We start from the raw sequence: 15,861 nt of genomic DNA on the forward strand, positions 1-15,861 counted from the left end.
GTGATTGCACTCATTTGTGGACTATAATAAACAACATAAACTGATGAGCAAAAATAGATCCAGAGTCATAGAAATATGGAATAGACCATCCAATCTCAGAGGGAAGGTGGGAAGGGGGCCTGGTAAGAGATCAACCAAAGGACTTGTATGCATGCATATAAGCATAACCCATGGACACAGACACTAGGGGGGTCAGGGCATGTGCTGGGGGGGTGGGAGTGGATGGGGAGAGGTCAATGGGGGAAAAAGGAGACATATGTAATACTTTAAACAATAAATAATTTAAATTAAAGAAGTAAAATAAAATACCAATGACTTATTTCACAGACTTAGAACACTCCAAAAATTTATATGTTATAAAAAAAAGACCCCAAATAGCTGCAGTAATCTTGAGAAAGAAGAACAAAGTTGGAGGAATCACCAGATATCAAGTTAGACTACAAAGCCACTGTTCTCAAAACAGCCTGGTACTTGCACAAGAACAGGCATATAGATTAATGGAACAGAACATAGAACCCAGAAATTGACCCAAACCACTATGCTCAATTAATGTTTCACAAAGGAGGCAAGAACATACATTGGAGCAGATACAGTCTCTTCAATATATGGTATTGGGAAAATTGGACAGCTACATGCAAAAAAAAATGAAACTAGATCACCAACTTACATCATACACAAGCATAAACTGAAAATGGATTAAAAATAACCCAACACTTAAATTTAAGGTGTGAAACCATAAAAGTCCTAGAAGAAACCAACAGCACCAAAATCTTAGACATCTCTCATAGCAATATTTTTACCAATACAGCTCCTAAGACAATGGAAATTAAGGAGAAAATAAACAAATGGAACTATATCAAAATAAAAAGCTTCTATAAAGCAAAAGAAATCATCAACAAAACAACAAGAAAGTCCACTGTATGGGAGAACATTTTTGCAAATGATACATCTGCCAAAGAGTTAATCTCCAAAATATATAGGGAATTCATACAACTTAACAAAAGGAAGACAAACAATCCAATTTTAAAAAATGGCCAAAGGACCTAAATAGACATTTCTCCAAAGTGGACATAAAGAAAGCCAAGAGACATATGAAAATATGCTCAAAGTAATTAATTATCAAAGAGATGCAAATTAAAATGACAATGACCTCACACCTGTCAGAATGACTATCATCAACAAATCAACCAAAGACAAGTGTTGTTGAGGTTGTGGAGAAAAGGGAACCCTAGTTCACTGCTGGTGGGAATGCAGACTGGTACAGCCACTGTGAAAACAGTATGGAGGTTCCTCAAAAAATTAAAAATGGAACTCCCATTTGACCCAGTGATCCCACTTCTAGGGATATATCCTAAGGAACCTGAAACACCAATCAGAAAGGATGTATGCACCCCTACGTTCATAGCAGCACAATTTACAATAGCTAAGACTTGGAAACAGCCTAAGTGCCCATCAGCAGATTTGTGGATAAAAAATATCTATGGTACATTTACACAATGGAATAATACATGGTAATAAAACAGAAAGAACTCTTACCATTTGCAACAGCATGGAGGGACCTAAAGAGTATTATGCTGCGCGAAATAAGCCAGTCAGAGAAAGATAAAGTATCACATGATCTCACTCATATGTGGAATCTAATGAACCAAATAAACTTATGATAAAAAATAGACCCAGAGTCATAGTAATATGAACAGACTGTTGAACCTCAGAGGGAAGGCAGGGGAGAGTGGGTGGTGAGAGATCAACCAATGAACTTGTATGTAGCTATGCATAACCTGTGGACATGGACAATGGGGTGGTGAGGGCCTGGGGGAGAGGGGGAGGATGGGAGTGGGCTGGAAGAGGCTAATGGAGGTAAAGGAGGACCTATGTAATACTTTCAACAATAAAGCTTTTTTTAAAAAAATAAATGGATTAAAGACATTTCCTAGAAGAAAATAGAAGCAACTCCTAGAAGAAAACATAAGCAGTAAGCTCCTTGACATTGGTCTTGGTGATGTTTTTTTGGATTGTACACTAAAAGCAAAGGTAAATAAAGCAAAAATAAACAAATGGGGCTAAATCAAACTAAAAAGCTTCTACACTGCAAAGTAACCATCTACAAAATGAAAAGGCAACCTTCTGAATGAAAGAATATTTGAAAATTGTATATTTGATAAGGAGTTAATAGTTGAGGACCTACTATGTACTGGGAGCTGGGATACAGTGATGGTCCCAGCCCTTGTAGAACTTACATTCTAATGGGATGTTTCACTAAATAACTGAGCTAGACTCCTCAAAGATGTCAATGTTGCCCTAGCTGGTTTGGTTCAGTGGATAAAGCATTGGCTTGTGGTCTGTGGACTGAAGGTTCAATTCCAGTGAAGGGCACATGCCTGGGTTGTGGGCTTGATTCCCAGAAAGGAGGATGCAGGAGGCAGCCAATCAATTATTCTCTCTCATCATTGATGTTTCTATTTCACTCTCCCTCTCCTTTCCTCTCTGAAATCAATAAAATTATATTTTTTTTAAAAATGGGCTGAGGATCTGTATAGACATTTTTTTTCACCAAAGAAAACATACAGATGGCCAACACACATAAAGATGCTCAACCTCATTAATATCAGTGAAATGCAAATTAAAATCACATTGAGATATCACCTCACCCTGTCATAATGTCTATTATCAAAAAGACAAGTAAAAACAAGTATTAGCCAGTATGTGTTGCAAAGGGAACACTCGTGCACTATCAGTGGGAATGTAAATTGATGCAGCCACTATGTAAAAACATATGAAGGTTTCTCAAATAAATAAAAAATGGAACAGCCATATATTTAGCAATTCCACTTCTGGATGTTTAACCTAAAAAATATATAAAAACACTAATTTGTAAAGATTTATGTATGTCTATGTTCGTTGAAGCATTATTTGCAGTAGCCAAAATATGGAAATAACCTAAGTTTTCATTGATGGATAAATAAATCAAGAAAATGTGATATACACATACAATGGAAGATTAAAAAGAAAAAAATCTTGACATTTTCTATAATATGAGGACATCACATTATGTGAAATAAGTCAGAGACAGACAAATACTGTTTTAGCACATTTATATGTGGTATCTTTTAAAAACAGGGCTCAGTCCTAGAAGGTTTGGGTTAGTGGTTAGAGCTTCAGCTTGCAGACTGAAGGGTCCTGGGTTTGATTCCAGTCAAGGGCACGTGCTCAGGTTGCAGGCTCTATATCCAGTGGGGGCGTGCATGAGGCAGCCAATCAATGATTCTCTCTCATCATTGATGTTTCTATCTCTCTCTCCGTCTCCCTTCCTCTCTAAAATCAATAAAAATATATTTAAAAAACAAAACAAAAAAACAGAGCTCATAGATATAGAGAACAGATTGGTTGTTGCCAGAGATAGGTGGTGGTGTGGGCAAAATGGGTGAAGGATATCAAGGTTTATCCAGTTATTAAATAAATAAATAAATAAAGTAATAAAGTAATTAATTAATGTAATTAATGTACACCATGGTGACTATAATTAATAATACTATATTGTACATTTGAAAGTTGCCAAGAGACTAAATTTTAAAAATTATCATCATAAGAAAAAAAGTTTGTGATTATGTAACATGACAGATGTTAACTAGACTTATTGTGATCATTTTGCAATATATATAAATATAAAATCATTATGTTGTATACCTGAAACTAATATAATGTATGTCAATTATAATCTCAAATAAAAAAAGATTCTGGTATCCTCTGGTTGTCTTTTCATTGTCTTTGCATAATTAGGCAAGGTTCATGTCCTCTAAGAATGGTATAATTGTCCGGGAAGTAGTGCTTGAAGATGTCATAAATCTGAAAAAAATGGCCACTAGTGTGGAAGACATCAGAGTCTCAGCTCTGTCGCTTCCCAGCTGTTTGACCTTGAGCAAAACCCTTTACTGCTATGAGCTTTGGTATCTTCATTTCTAAAATGAACTTAATGTCTTCTCTACCACACACAGTTGTTGTAAGGATTAAACTGCAATAGCATATTATTAGGATTAGCTTCTCATGCTGCAGGTAAATTCCCCACTTTGTAGGACACTAAGTTTGTACCTTAAGAGTGGTGTCCTCTCAGTGCCTATGATGAGTATCTGCTGAAAGCCACCTTTGAAAGAAACTGAGTTCAGAGGCTCCACTCAGGGATGGTACAGGCTCCAGGTGGAGAGAGGGTGTCCAGGTTGAGCCAGGGGTATGTGTATGGCACTAAATCTCAGAAAGGGAGATTTGAAAACTATGTGCTCAAATCTTGGAATTGGAACTCAAGACTGATCAGTTATTTTCTTCTCATGTCATTTCAGGTGCATGACGACTGTAGAAGACGGTTTTCCAAGGAATGTTGGTTTGGACGCCACCGAAAATCAATCATTCCTCCCACCGCCCTAAGCGACCCTAAAGCAGATGGTGAGTAGCTAAACTTTAATCTCAGAAATACAATGGGGAGGAAGGGAAGGTGAAAAAATTAGAGAAAAGGACTTCAATTAAATTATTCTCCTCAGCCAGTCAAATTTTTCTGAGGAGTAGGAATGTGCATATGTATAGAGACAATTCATTTCTCTTTAGATCTTTGGGGTGTTGAATGTTGATATTTATGGTATATATGTATGTGGGCATATTCTCTGTAGTCTCTGTCACAATTGTTTCTGAATGATCAGAATTGGAAAGGCTCTTTCAGGCTGTTGGCTCATCTGGAGCTTAAAGTCAAATAAATCCCCTAATCCCTTTTCACACTTGATGCTGCTAAACTAAGTTTCTATTGTCCTGTTCTGCTGCAATGCATGTCCTCAAGCCTAAAGGTCAAGCTTAAAATTTATCCCCCTTTTTTTTTTGGTCTTGTTGATGCATCTGCCCACTTGGGTACTTCAAATTGACAAGCTAGCCTTCTATGTTTTCATTTGAATTGATTAGAATTGTTGAATAATACAGGACATTCCCTTAAAATTAACATCAGCCTATACAAAAGCAATCTTGTGGATATAAGTATTTACCGGGTTATGAATCTGCCTGACATTGCTACATTTCGATCTACAGTGCCACCCAATTTTTATCACGTTGTTCACAAGATTCTCTGGACCAACTTGGCCTTCCTCAAATGCAGATGTTCCTAACTCTGGGGGAAATGCTAACTGGGATTGCCAGTGTTTGTTTTCTTGGAATATATTCCTAGAAGTGGGCCAAATGGAGGTTCCGTTTTTAATTTTTTGAGGAAACGCCATGCTGTTTTCCACAATGGCTGCACCAGTCTGCATTCCCACCAGCAGTACAAGAGGGCTCCTTTTTCTCCACATGCTCGCCAGCTCTTGTCGTTTGTTGATTTGTTGATGCTAGCCATTCTGACAGGTGTGAGATGGTACCTCATTGTTGTTTTGACCTGCATCTTTCAGATGATTAGTGACTTTGAGCATGTTTTCATATGCCTCTTGGCCTTCTGTATGTCCACTTTCAAAAACTGTCTATTTAGGTCCTTTGCCCATTTTTTGATTGGATTTTCTATCTTCATTTTGTTAAGTCGTATGTGTTCCCTATAAATTTTGGAGATTAGGTCCTTCTCGGATATAACTGACAATTATGTTCTCCTATACAGTGGGCTTTCTTGTTGTTTTGTTGATGGTTTCTTTTGCTGTGCAGAAGCTTTTTATTTTGATGTAGTCCCATTTGTTTATTTTCTCCTTAGTTTCCATTGCCCTAGGCGCTGTATCGGTAAAGACATTGCTATGACATATGTCTGATGTTTTGCTGCCTGTGGATTCTCTTAAGATCTTTATGGTTTCCTGTCTTATGTTTAAGTCCTTTATCCATTTTGAGTTCATTTTTGTGTATGGTGTAAGTTGGTGGTCTAGTTTTATTTTTTTGCATGTATCTGTCCAATTTTCCCAACACTATTTATTGAAGAGACTGTCTTGACTCCATTGTATGCTCTTGCCTCCTTTGTCAAATATTAATTGAACATAATGGCTTGGGTCAATTTTTGGGTTTTCTGTTCTGTTCCATTGGTCTATATGTCTGTTCTTGTGCCAGTACCAGGCAGTTTTGAGAACAGTGGCTTTGTAATATAGCTTGATATCTGGGATTGTGATCCCTCCAAATTTGTTCTTCTTTCTCATGATTGCTGTGGCTATTCAAGGTCTTTTTTTTAAATTCTATATGAATTTTTGGAGAGTTTGTTCTAGGTCTGTGAAATATGCTGTTGGCATTTTAATGAGGATTGCATTGAATCTATAGATTGTTTTGGTAGTATGGAAATTTTAATGATGTTGATTCTACCAATCTATGAACACAGTATATTCTTCCATTTGTTTATGTCTTCCTCTATCTCTTTTTCAATGTCCTGTAGTTTTCTGAGTACAGGTCTTTTACCTCCTTAGTTAAATTTATTCCTAGGTATCTTAATTTTTTGGTGCAATGGTAAAATGGATTTTTGTTTGTTTGTTTCTCTTTCTGTGAGTTCATTATTGGTGTATAAAAAAGCCAGATTTCTGGGTGTTAATTTTGTATCCTGCTACATTGCCGAATTCATTTATTAAGTCTAGTATTTTTTTGATGGAGTCTTTAGGATTTTCCATGTACAATATCATGTCATCTGCGAATAATGACAGTTTTACTTCTTCTTTTCCAATTTGGAAGCATTTTATTTCTTCTTCCCCTTACTCACTCAACATCAGCCATGCTATTCTCTTCACTGGTCCTCAGACACTTCACACAGTCTCTCTGTGTCTTAGCACTTATGTTTCATCTCCCCCCTCCAAAAAAAAAATTCTTCCTCCAGATATCTGCATTGCTTACTTCTTCACTTTATGCAAGTCCCATCTCATATGGCACCTCTACAGGAAAACTGTCTCTGACCACCTCTCTAAAATAATACCCCCTCCAGTCTCCATTCCCTTTTCCTACTTAGTTTTCTTCATATCACATTATTGATTATATTTATGTGTTATGCTCTGTCTACCTCCATTAGAATACAAGTTCCACAAGATCAGAGACTGTTGCTATCTTGTCTACCACTGTATTCTCAGAATATAACAAGGACGAGCACAGAGAATGCCCTCAATACATATTTTTGAATAAATGAATTGTTTTAACTACTATTGTGTTGACATATTACCTTTTGTTTAAAAAATGTTGAAAAGGGTACTACTTTTGGATAACATGTTCAGGGAGAGTAACTACTTCCAAGCTATACTACTGAAAGGACATAGCAGATGCCCCTTAGCTGAATACTGGCAAGCCCTGAAAATTTGGTGCATGACTGGCAGGTTGGCTTAGAAATAGGCCCATAGAGAAAGACTGCTTTAGATTTTTCCAGGCAAAATAGCCATGCAATCTGCTCAAGTCAGCACTCTTTCTTCAAACTCCCTTTTACCCAGATTACAATAAATGGGACATCTCAACCCATCCTCCCTGGCCCAAAACAATCAGGACCAAGCCACATGCTTTTTACCCTTTGCATTTATTTTTTGCTAAGGTATCCCTGGAAAGCCACAAGCTCAGAGGTTTGGAGGCTTATGATTTGTCTACCATCTTCTAGGGGGGCATTTCTCAGTGTCTATCCCCCTGCCAATAGGCTCTAAGACTCAGAAGGAGCTGGCAGCCTTTGTCAGTTTAGAGTGCTATAATGTTACTTCTCTATGGAGAACTTCAGTGTTAGAAGATTCTCTCTTGTTCAGATAATTTCCCTATAGTCTTTTTTCCCCTGAAAGTTGGTGTGACAACTTGGATTGCTCTGTCTGAGCCCAAGGGGAGTGATTAAATCTCCCGGCTTCACCCTACATTGATATGTTCAATCATTTGTTTGTGGTTAAAAGGCAGCCTTTCCTCCCCTCTTTCCTGACCTGGCATCTTCTCACTATGAGAACCAAGGCAGATCCCAGGCAGAGAGTAGACTAGTTGATGTGCTGATCCTCCTTCTCAGCTCTCAACCTTTTCCTTCTCACTTTCTCCTTAGCATTTTATTAATTCTTGGTTGTGGAACAATTTTTTTATTCTGTATACTCCAACATACTCTTGTGCATGAGCCTGTCTCCTCAGCTTAAGAGCAGGGGCTATACTCCAGCAATATTTAGCATGCTTATTAGAATGTAGTAGTTGCTCAAGAAATGTCAGTTGCCTGGCAACAGTTGGAAAAGCCCCTTGGGTTTTGTATTGATTTCCCCTCTATTCCTCTATCTCAGAATCTAGGGCAGAAGGAAACTCTGGGAGATATTGGGAATGTCTATTACTTTGATTATGGTGATGGTATCATGGGCGTTTGCTTATGTCTAATCTCATTAAATTGTATACATTAAATATGTTCAGTTCTTTGTGTATCCATTGTACCTCAATAAAACTATTTTTAAAAAGTGTTTTCAAAATTTGATATTAAGTTATACTTGTTTCCATCTCAATGACCTTGTTCTTTTTTCTTTCTTTTTCTCTTTGTATCAGGCCAATTAGTAGTATCTTCAGACTTCTGGAATCTTGATTGGTCATCAGCCTGTTCGTGCCCCCTTCTCATATTCATCAACTCCAAAAGTGGCGATCATCAAGGGGTTATCTTCCTCAGAAAATTTAAGCAATACCTTAATCCATCTCAAGTGTTTGACCTGTCGAAGGGTGGACCTGAAGCCGGGTAAGCATGGCATAAGGGATATAGTGGTTATATAGAAGGCTTTGCCTTTTACACATTCTAGACTAGGATAGGCTTCCTGGAATTAGTTCTAGTATCTGGGCGGGAAATATCTATTTTCTGAAGCCAGGACACAGACACATAACTCCAGAGTATTTTGGGTTGACTGGTATTTTGGAGGACTTTTAGCCCTCTCCCAGAAATCCTTTCAAGCCCACATCCTACTCTCAGATTTGCTCCACCTTGTCTAGTAAGAAGTAAAACTGTCTCCTTCCCTCAGAGGAAGCAAATGGATATTGCTGTCAATCTTTCCTGTCACTCGTTCTCCACCCTCCCCCCTCCATGGGGCCAAATAGTTATATCTCTACTATAGGCCTCTTTTATTTGAGGACCATGGCTGTTCGGCCCTGGCTTCTGTGAGCCCGTTGGCCACCATGTGAAACATTCTTCTTGGATCTCAGCAGTTAGATTTAGCTAGTTACTAGTAGCTTCCAGAGCAAGGTTAGGCACAGGATTAGTATGGGTTGAGGCAAGGCCTCCAGGACTGCCTATGGGAGCATTGAGTATAATTTTAGGAACACAGAGAGATCGTGGCTAAGGTAAAGAAAGATGTAGCTTGTTAGCAGGGTAAAGAAGGAACAGTCCTTGGGCCCCGGAACATTGTAGGAAAGAGTTGTAAAACCCAGTAGTCCATTAAATGTTTCCCTTTTCTCCTTTTTCTTCCAGGCTGTCCATGTTCAAGAACTTCACTCGCTTCCGCATTGTGGTTTGTGGTGGAGATGGCAGTGTAAGCTGGGTCTTATCTCTGATTGATGCCTTAGGATTGCATGAAAGGGTGAGTCCCTATCTGACTCAGTTTACCCATTGCTAGGAAGGCTGGGGTGTGGAGCTTCTCATCCCCAAAAGTCCCTAGTCTTCACTCTCCCTGTCTGTAAAATACATGTTTCCCATTGGTTTCATACTCAACCTGACTGGTAGATTTCTAATCTAAGCCTGCTCACCTAGGCCATTTTCTGGTTATCTACATGTGGATAGAGAAATGAGGGAGTTAGCAGGGGGAAAGAAAAAATGAGTAGTGCTCTATTCTCCAACACCCAAAGTGAAGATTTGAAGGGGAGGAGAGCAAATAAAAAAGAAGTAGCCTCAGGCAACATTCAGCCCCTAATTTCCTCCACCTCCTGAGGCAATTGATTTTCTTCCTTGAGTCTCAAGAGTAGGAGAAACTTTCCTCTACCTCTCCCCCCTTTTCCCTAAGTAACACTCTGCTCTTCTGAATCCAGTAGCTTTGTCTCGTAAGACACCTCACGTCTTTGGCCCAGCCTAAATAGAAACCTGTGACTATATTTTTCTTTTATAAACATAGCTATACATATTAGCATATTCCATCAACTCTTCCATTTACTGGATAAGCTCTGTATGGCCAAGAGTGGGGCCCAACTCCTTTGGGAAATTTTCAATCAATTTCAAACATCTTCCTAACATACTTCCCAGAATCATAAATCCCTTATTGCCTCTGGCTTTGAGACCACAATCTTTCCCAAAGAGTGCCTCTGTGTTCTTCTATGGGTGAATCTTCATAGCTCTGTCTGAAAAGGGTACCTGGTTTTGTTCTTGCAGTGTCAGCTGGCAGTCATCCCGCTTGGAACCGGCAACGATCTGGCCCGTGTCCTAGGCTGGGGTGCGTTCTGGAACAAAAACAAGTCACCTCTGAACATCCTCAACAGAGTGGAGCAGGCTAGTGTGAGGATTCTAGACAGGTGAGTGGCTGAAAGATCAGGTCATTGTGCCTTTTCCAGTTGTACACTAGTTATTCCCAGTTATATCATCTCAATCAGGAATGTTTTAATCTCTCACAGAGCTTTTATGTATTCAGTGTGGGGCAGTTTGGGAGGTAGGGGGCTTGGCTATTAGGAAACCAGGGCCTCCTATGTATCCTTCAAACATCACCAAAGCCCCTCATTAACTCAAAATATCTTAAAGCAACATCCCCATGGGTAAATTTCAAGGGTTTTGCGAACCTTCTTCAAATTGCATAGCTATGTAAGCATATTTTTTCCTTGGGGAAGTGTCCATCTCTCTATTCTAGAATAGTCTAGAAACTATTACACACCTTCATTAAGTTATCAAAGAAACTAAAAAAAATGAGAGTTCATACACAATTAGCCTAAAGTGTCTCTGCTTTACAGAAGATAGAGTATTGCCATCTTCTGATAAGAAAGACTTTCTGTACTGGGGCATAGTATTTGATATATGATTGTCCATGAGGATATCCTGGGGTGCTTTCTCAAGATACCAAGCTGGGCCCTATCACAAAGATTCTTGTTCAGTAGGTCTTGGATAGGGCCTGATATGTGTACTTTATAAAAGCACTTCAGGTGATCTTGATATTTACCTCTGGTTAAGAAGCATTGCTCTCTGAGAACCCTATGATGGAATTCTTTCCATCACACTGTTCTAGGGAAGTCATGAGGACGCCCCCTACCTTGTGGTATATCTTGAGGTCAGGTTACCTGAGATAGCTTGGGCATCCCCTACATCTCTCCCCAACACAAAACATTTTTATCTTTTTCACATGTGAAACACTGATACAAGCCTGTGATGAAACAGAGTCCTAAATATCTGTCTGTCTTTGAACTTCATTTCAGATGGAGTGTGATGATCCGTGAGACTCCCAGACAAACCCCATTGCTAAGAGGGCAAGTTGAAATGGATATACCCCAATTTGAGGTAATTACTACCCAGCTGTATTTCAAGCTAACATCTTTATTGCACAGTGAAATTATAGGCAAAATCCAGAGAGAAGCTGTTGTATTTTCTATGAGCTTGATGAGAATGAGATCATTGAAAATTGGGGACATGTCAATAAACAGCTATTTACCAAAAATGGTGATAGGTACTGTGGGCATAATTCATTCAGCCATTTACTTTTTCATCCACTCAAAATAGTTACGGAAAATATATATGAATTAACTACCAAGTGTGAGATACTCTTCTAGGAGCTGTTTTTATATGCTAGTTGGTAAAGAAGAATGACAGTCCATGCTGTCAAAGAGCTAATAGTTGCAGTGGTAGAAAAAATATGTATAAAGTAGTATGAGTGTTAGTATATAAAGAAGTAGCAAGGGTGGAAACATCCAGCAGGTGTACCTAAGCCAGTCTGGGGGAAATCAGGGAAAGCTTCTCAAAATAACTACCATTTCAGAAGGTATTTAAGGACCAGAGTTAACCAGGATAGTGGGAAAGAGGGGGCCTTTTCTGGATTTATGGGACAGTGTGTGTTGTTCCAAAGGCAAGAGAGAGCATGGAATATTCACACAACTAAAATGCATTCATAATGGCTGAGGCATAGGGGCCAGGACATATACAGGAAGTTCTACTAAAGATGAAACTGGAGAAGTAATCAGGGGCAGGCCAGGAAGAACCTAGTAAACAATGGTAGGAAGTTTGAACTTTTATCCTAAGAACAATGAGAATTATAGAAGTTTTTTTTTTAACCTTATTAGGAAATTTTTCAAACACATAGAAATTTTAAATGGTAGATTCTACCATTACTATTTTACTATACGTTATGACAAATCTATCCATCTATCCATTCTTATATCTAATAGAAAGGTTTTAAGCAGGGGAGTTCCATGGTAGGTGGAGAAATAATTGAAGGAATAAAGATTAGAAGCAAGGAGAAAGACAGAAGATGCTGTAATTGTCTAGATAAAAAATAATGATGATTTGGACCGGTGAAGTGGTAACAGAGATAAGGAGAAGTGAACTCATTTAAGATATATTAAGGAGATAGGATCATCAGGACTCAGTAGACAGAAGTTGTAGTTAAAATTACAGATTCAAGAGCCAGACTATCTGGAATTGAATCCTGACTGCTACTTATCAGCTTCCCCTTTTCTTGTGCCTCAGTTTTCTGTTCTGTGAAACTTGGATAATAACAATCCTTATTATAAGGACTACTATATATAGTTTAAAACAGAGCCTGACACATAAGTGCTATATGTTATATAAGTAGATGCTATTATTATGTATAGCAATAAAATTGTAATATGATAATTAGACCAGACGTCCTTCCTGACGTCCTTCCTTCCATTCAAAGCTGCAGCGGGTGGGGGCCAAGGCAGAGGTGGCCGCCATGGTGGCAGGGGCCAAGGCCCTTGCACGAATTTTTTTGCATCGGGCCTCTAGTTACTAATATTATTATATAAGAGGAGATGCTTTGGCACTGGAAAAATGTGGGTTCAAATCGCAGATCTATTATTTACTATCTATATAATATGAGATTGTTCATTTGAAACAAGGAACAAATATTATCACCTTTATATGAGTTTTAAATATTAATTTAAATGAGAAGAAACAATATGGATCTTTTATTTTTAGAATGATCACAGAGCTAAGATTATCTATGAGGATCTTCAAAAGAATTCCTTAATTATGATTATTTCCAGAGAGGCAGCTGAGTTGATGGTAAAGAGTCAGTAAGAAATAATGAGGGAATGAGGATGGGCAGCACACTGTGTCACATTGCTAAGGTTCCAAGTCTGAACACTCCTTTTCCCCTTAGGCTGCTGCCATCCAACACTTAGAATCTGCATCCACTGAGTTGAACAAAATCCTGAAGGCCAAGTATCCTACAGAGATGATCATCCCAACCAGGTAAGTCTTCCTTTGGCTTTCAACCTTTGGGGTTTTTCTTGCTTCTCATGGGCTGTCTTCAGTCAGAGGTAGGATTCATTTGAACACTTTGGGGTGTTGAGGCCAAGGAAAGTACAGTAAATCCTCACTTAACATTGTCAATAGGTTCTTGGAACTATGGCAAAACAACATACAGTGAAATCAGTTTTCCCATAGGCTAATTGATATAAAAAAGAGTTAAGTTCCTACAGCATCTCATGGATGTTATAATAAAGTGACATTAAACAATATTATGTTATTTGAGGTTCTGCTGTATATGTTTATCTTTGCAAATCAAATTTCTCCCTACTCAAACCTACTGAATAAAAAGATCAGGATAAAAAGATGAGATTGGGGTGAGGGGTCCTGTTACTTCAAAAAGACAAAATAACAAACCAGAGATTTGGGGAAAAGGGAGGAATTCTGGTCAAGATGGCAGAATAGATAAACACTGCTCACCTCTTCCCATGACCACATCAACATTACAGCTAAATTACAAAACAACTGCCTTGGCCATTGTGGCTCATTTGGTTGGGTATCATCCCATGCACTGAAAGTTTGCCAGTTCAATTTCCAGTCAGGGCACATGTTCAGGTTGTGGGCTCGATCCCTGGTAAAGGTCATGCAGGAGACAGCTGATTGATGTTTCATTCTTGTGTCGATGTTTCTCTCTCTCTTCCTCTCTCTGTAAAAATCAATATTTTTTTTCTTAATTGCAAAATAACTATTATTGAGAACCACCTGAAGGCTAGCTGAACAGAATTACTATTACTAGGGATGCAAAGAAGAAGTCATATTGAGACTGGTAGCAGGTCCCTCACTCATGATGTGGCAGTTTTCTTTCTTTCTTTCTTTTTTTAAATATATTTTATTGATTTTCTAAAATATATTTTATTGATTTTTTACAGAGAGGAAGGGAGAGAGATAGAGAGTTAGAAAGATCGATGAGAGAGTAACATCGATCAGCTGCCTCCTGCACATCTCCTACCGGGGATGTGCCCGCAACCAAGGTACATGCCCTTGACCGGAATCGAACCTGGGACCCTCCAGTCCGCAGGCCGACGCTCTGTCGACTGAGCCAAACCAGATAGGGTGGCAGTTTTCTTTTTTAAAAAAATACATTTTTATAGATTTCAGAGAGGAAGATAGAAACATTAATGATGAGAAAGAATAATTGATCAGTTGCCTCCTGCATGCCCCCCTACTGGGGATTGAGCTCGCAAGCTGGGCATATGCCCTTGACTGGAATTGAACCTGGTTGATTAAAATGCCAAGATTAAAAGCAAAGAGAGAATCTTAAAACTAGCAAGAGAAAAGCAGCTACTTATATACAAAGGAACCCCCATAAGATTGTCAGTTTATTTCTCAACAGAAACTGTGGAGGCCTGAAAGGATTAGCACAGAATATTCAAAGTGATGAAAATCAAGGGCATACAACCAAGATTACCCTACCCAGCAAGGTTATTATTTAGAACTGAGAGATAAAGAATTTCCCAGTCAAGAAAAAATCTAAAGGAGTTTGTCCCCACTAAGGCAGAACACACACACACACACACACACACACACAGGGTGGTGTGGCAGTTTTCAACATAAGGGATAGTTAGGTTGTGTTGGTCCTGCCTGAGAATCAAGTAGTCCCAGCCTCACACCAAACTTGCCAGCCCAGGGATCCAGTTCCAGGAAGGAAGTCCGTATAACATCTGGCTATGAAAACTAGTGAGGATTGTGGCTGAGTGATATGGAAGGTTACTGGAGTCCCAGGCACTGCAGGTCTTAAAGGGACTGCACACATACTAATATGCTCACAAATTCACTCATTCTGAGCTCCAGCATTGGAGTGTCAGTTTAAAAAGCACCAAGGACATACAAGAAGGAGCTGAATTGACTAGCTCGAAGGTTAGGGCTGAATGGGCAGAAGGCAGGTCAGCTCTCTCTGGGATGGACGTGCTGGCAGAGGCCACTGTTCCTTTGCTGAAAACCTCCCTTCACTCGGGCAGCAAATGCAGGTGGATGCCAAATATGAGCTCTCCATTAACTTGGTTAAGACCATTCACCCACCCTGGTGATTTGCTGAGACCTTGCCCCACCCAATTCACCCATGCCCAGACTAAACCTCTTGCAGAAGCTTTTCAACACAAGTTGCCTTCTACTGCTCATGTTGTTGATTTCCTTAAAATTTCTCAAAGGTCCATAAACACCAAGCAAGCAGTAGCTGGCTCTGGCGTACCCTGAACCTCTTGCTAAGCATCCTGAAGCCCAATGCTAGTGGCAATTGCCCTCAGTTCACAGCTTAACAACTCTCAGAGGCCTCCAAGCCCAGCACAGACTGCAACAAACCACAGATTCCTTTGTAACTCCCATCAGGTGGTCTTCGGCTGGATGGAGGCTGTGGCTGACTTGGCCTGCACCAGAGCCCCTCTAAGAGGCCCCAGAACCAATAAACCCAGTGGTCAGCTTCAGACCACACCAGAGCACCACCCAAATAGCTTCACGTATGACACACCAGATTTCACAAGCATCAGAGCCCCAGAAAAGCAAATCCCACTCAGTGGGAT

General features: G+C 39.3%; 1 protein-coding gene across 1 annotated transcript in view; it reads left to right on the top strand.

The window, feature by feature from the left end:
- Positions 1 to 15,861, top strand: part of DGKK (diacylglycerol kinase kappa) — a 137,488-nt gene that overhangs the window by 83,876 nt on the left and 37,751 nt on the right. The window contains exons 9-14 of the mRNA XM_015563108.1: positions 4,332 to 4,434; positions 8,452 to 8,635; positions 9,359 to 9,467; positions 10,250 to 10,389; positions 11,278 to 11,359; positions 13,197 to 13,288. Of these exons, the coding sequence (XP_015418594.1) occupies positions 4,332 to 4,434; positions 8,452 to 8,635; positions 9,359 to 9,467; positions 10,250 to 10,389; positions 11,278 to 11,359; positions 13,197 to 13,288 (710 nt within the window). The remainder of the gene's footprint in view (positions 1 to 4,331; positions 4,435 to 8,451; positions 8,636 to 9,358; positions 9,468 to 10,249; positions 10,390 to 11,277; positions 11,360 to 13,196; positions 13,289 to 15,861) is intronic.

This window comes from Myotis davidii, unplaced genomic scaffold, assembly GCF_000327345.1.
Source record: "Myotis davidii unplaced genomic scaffold, ASM32734v1 scaffold1292, whole genome shotgun sequence".
NCBI classification, from domain to species: Eukaryota; Metazoa; Chordata; class Mammalia; order Chiroptera; family Vespertilionidae; genus Myotis; species Myotis davidii.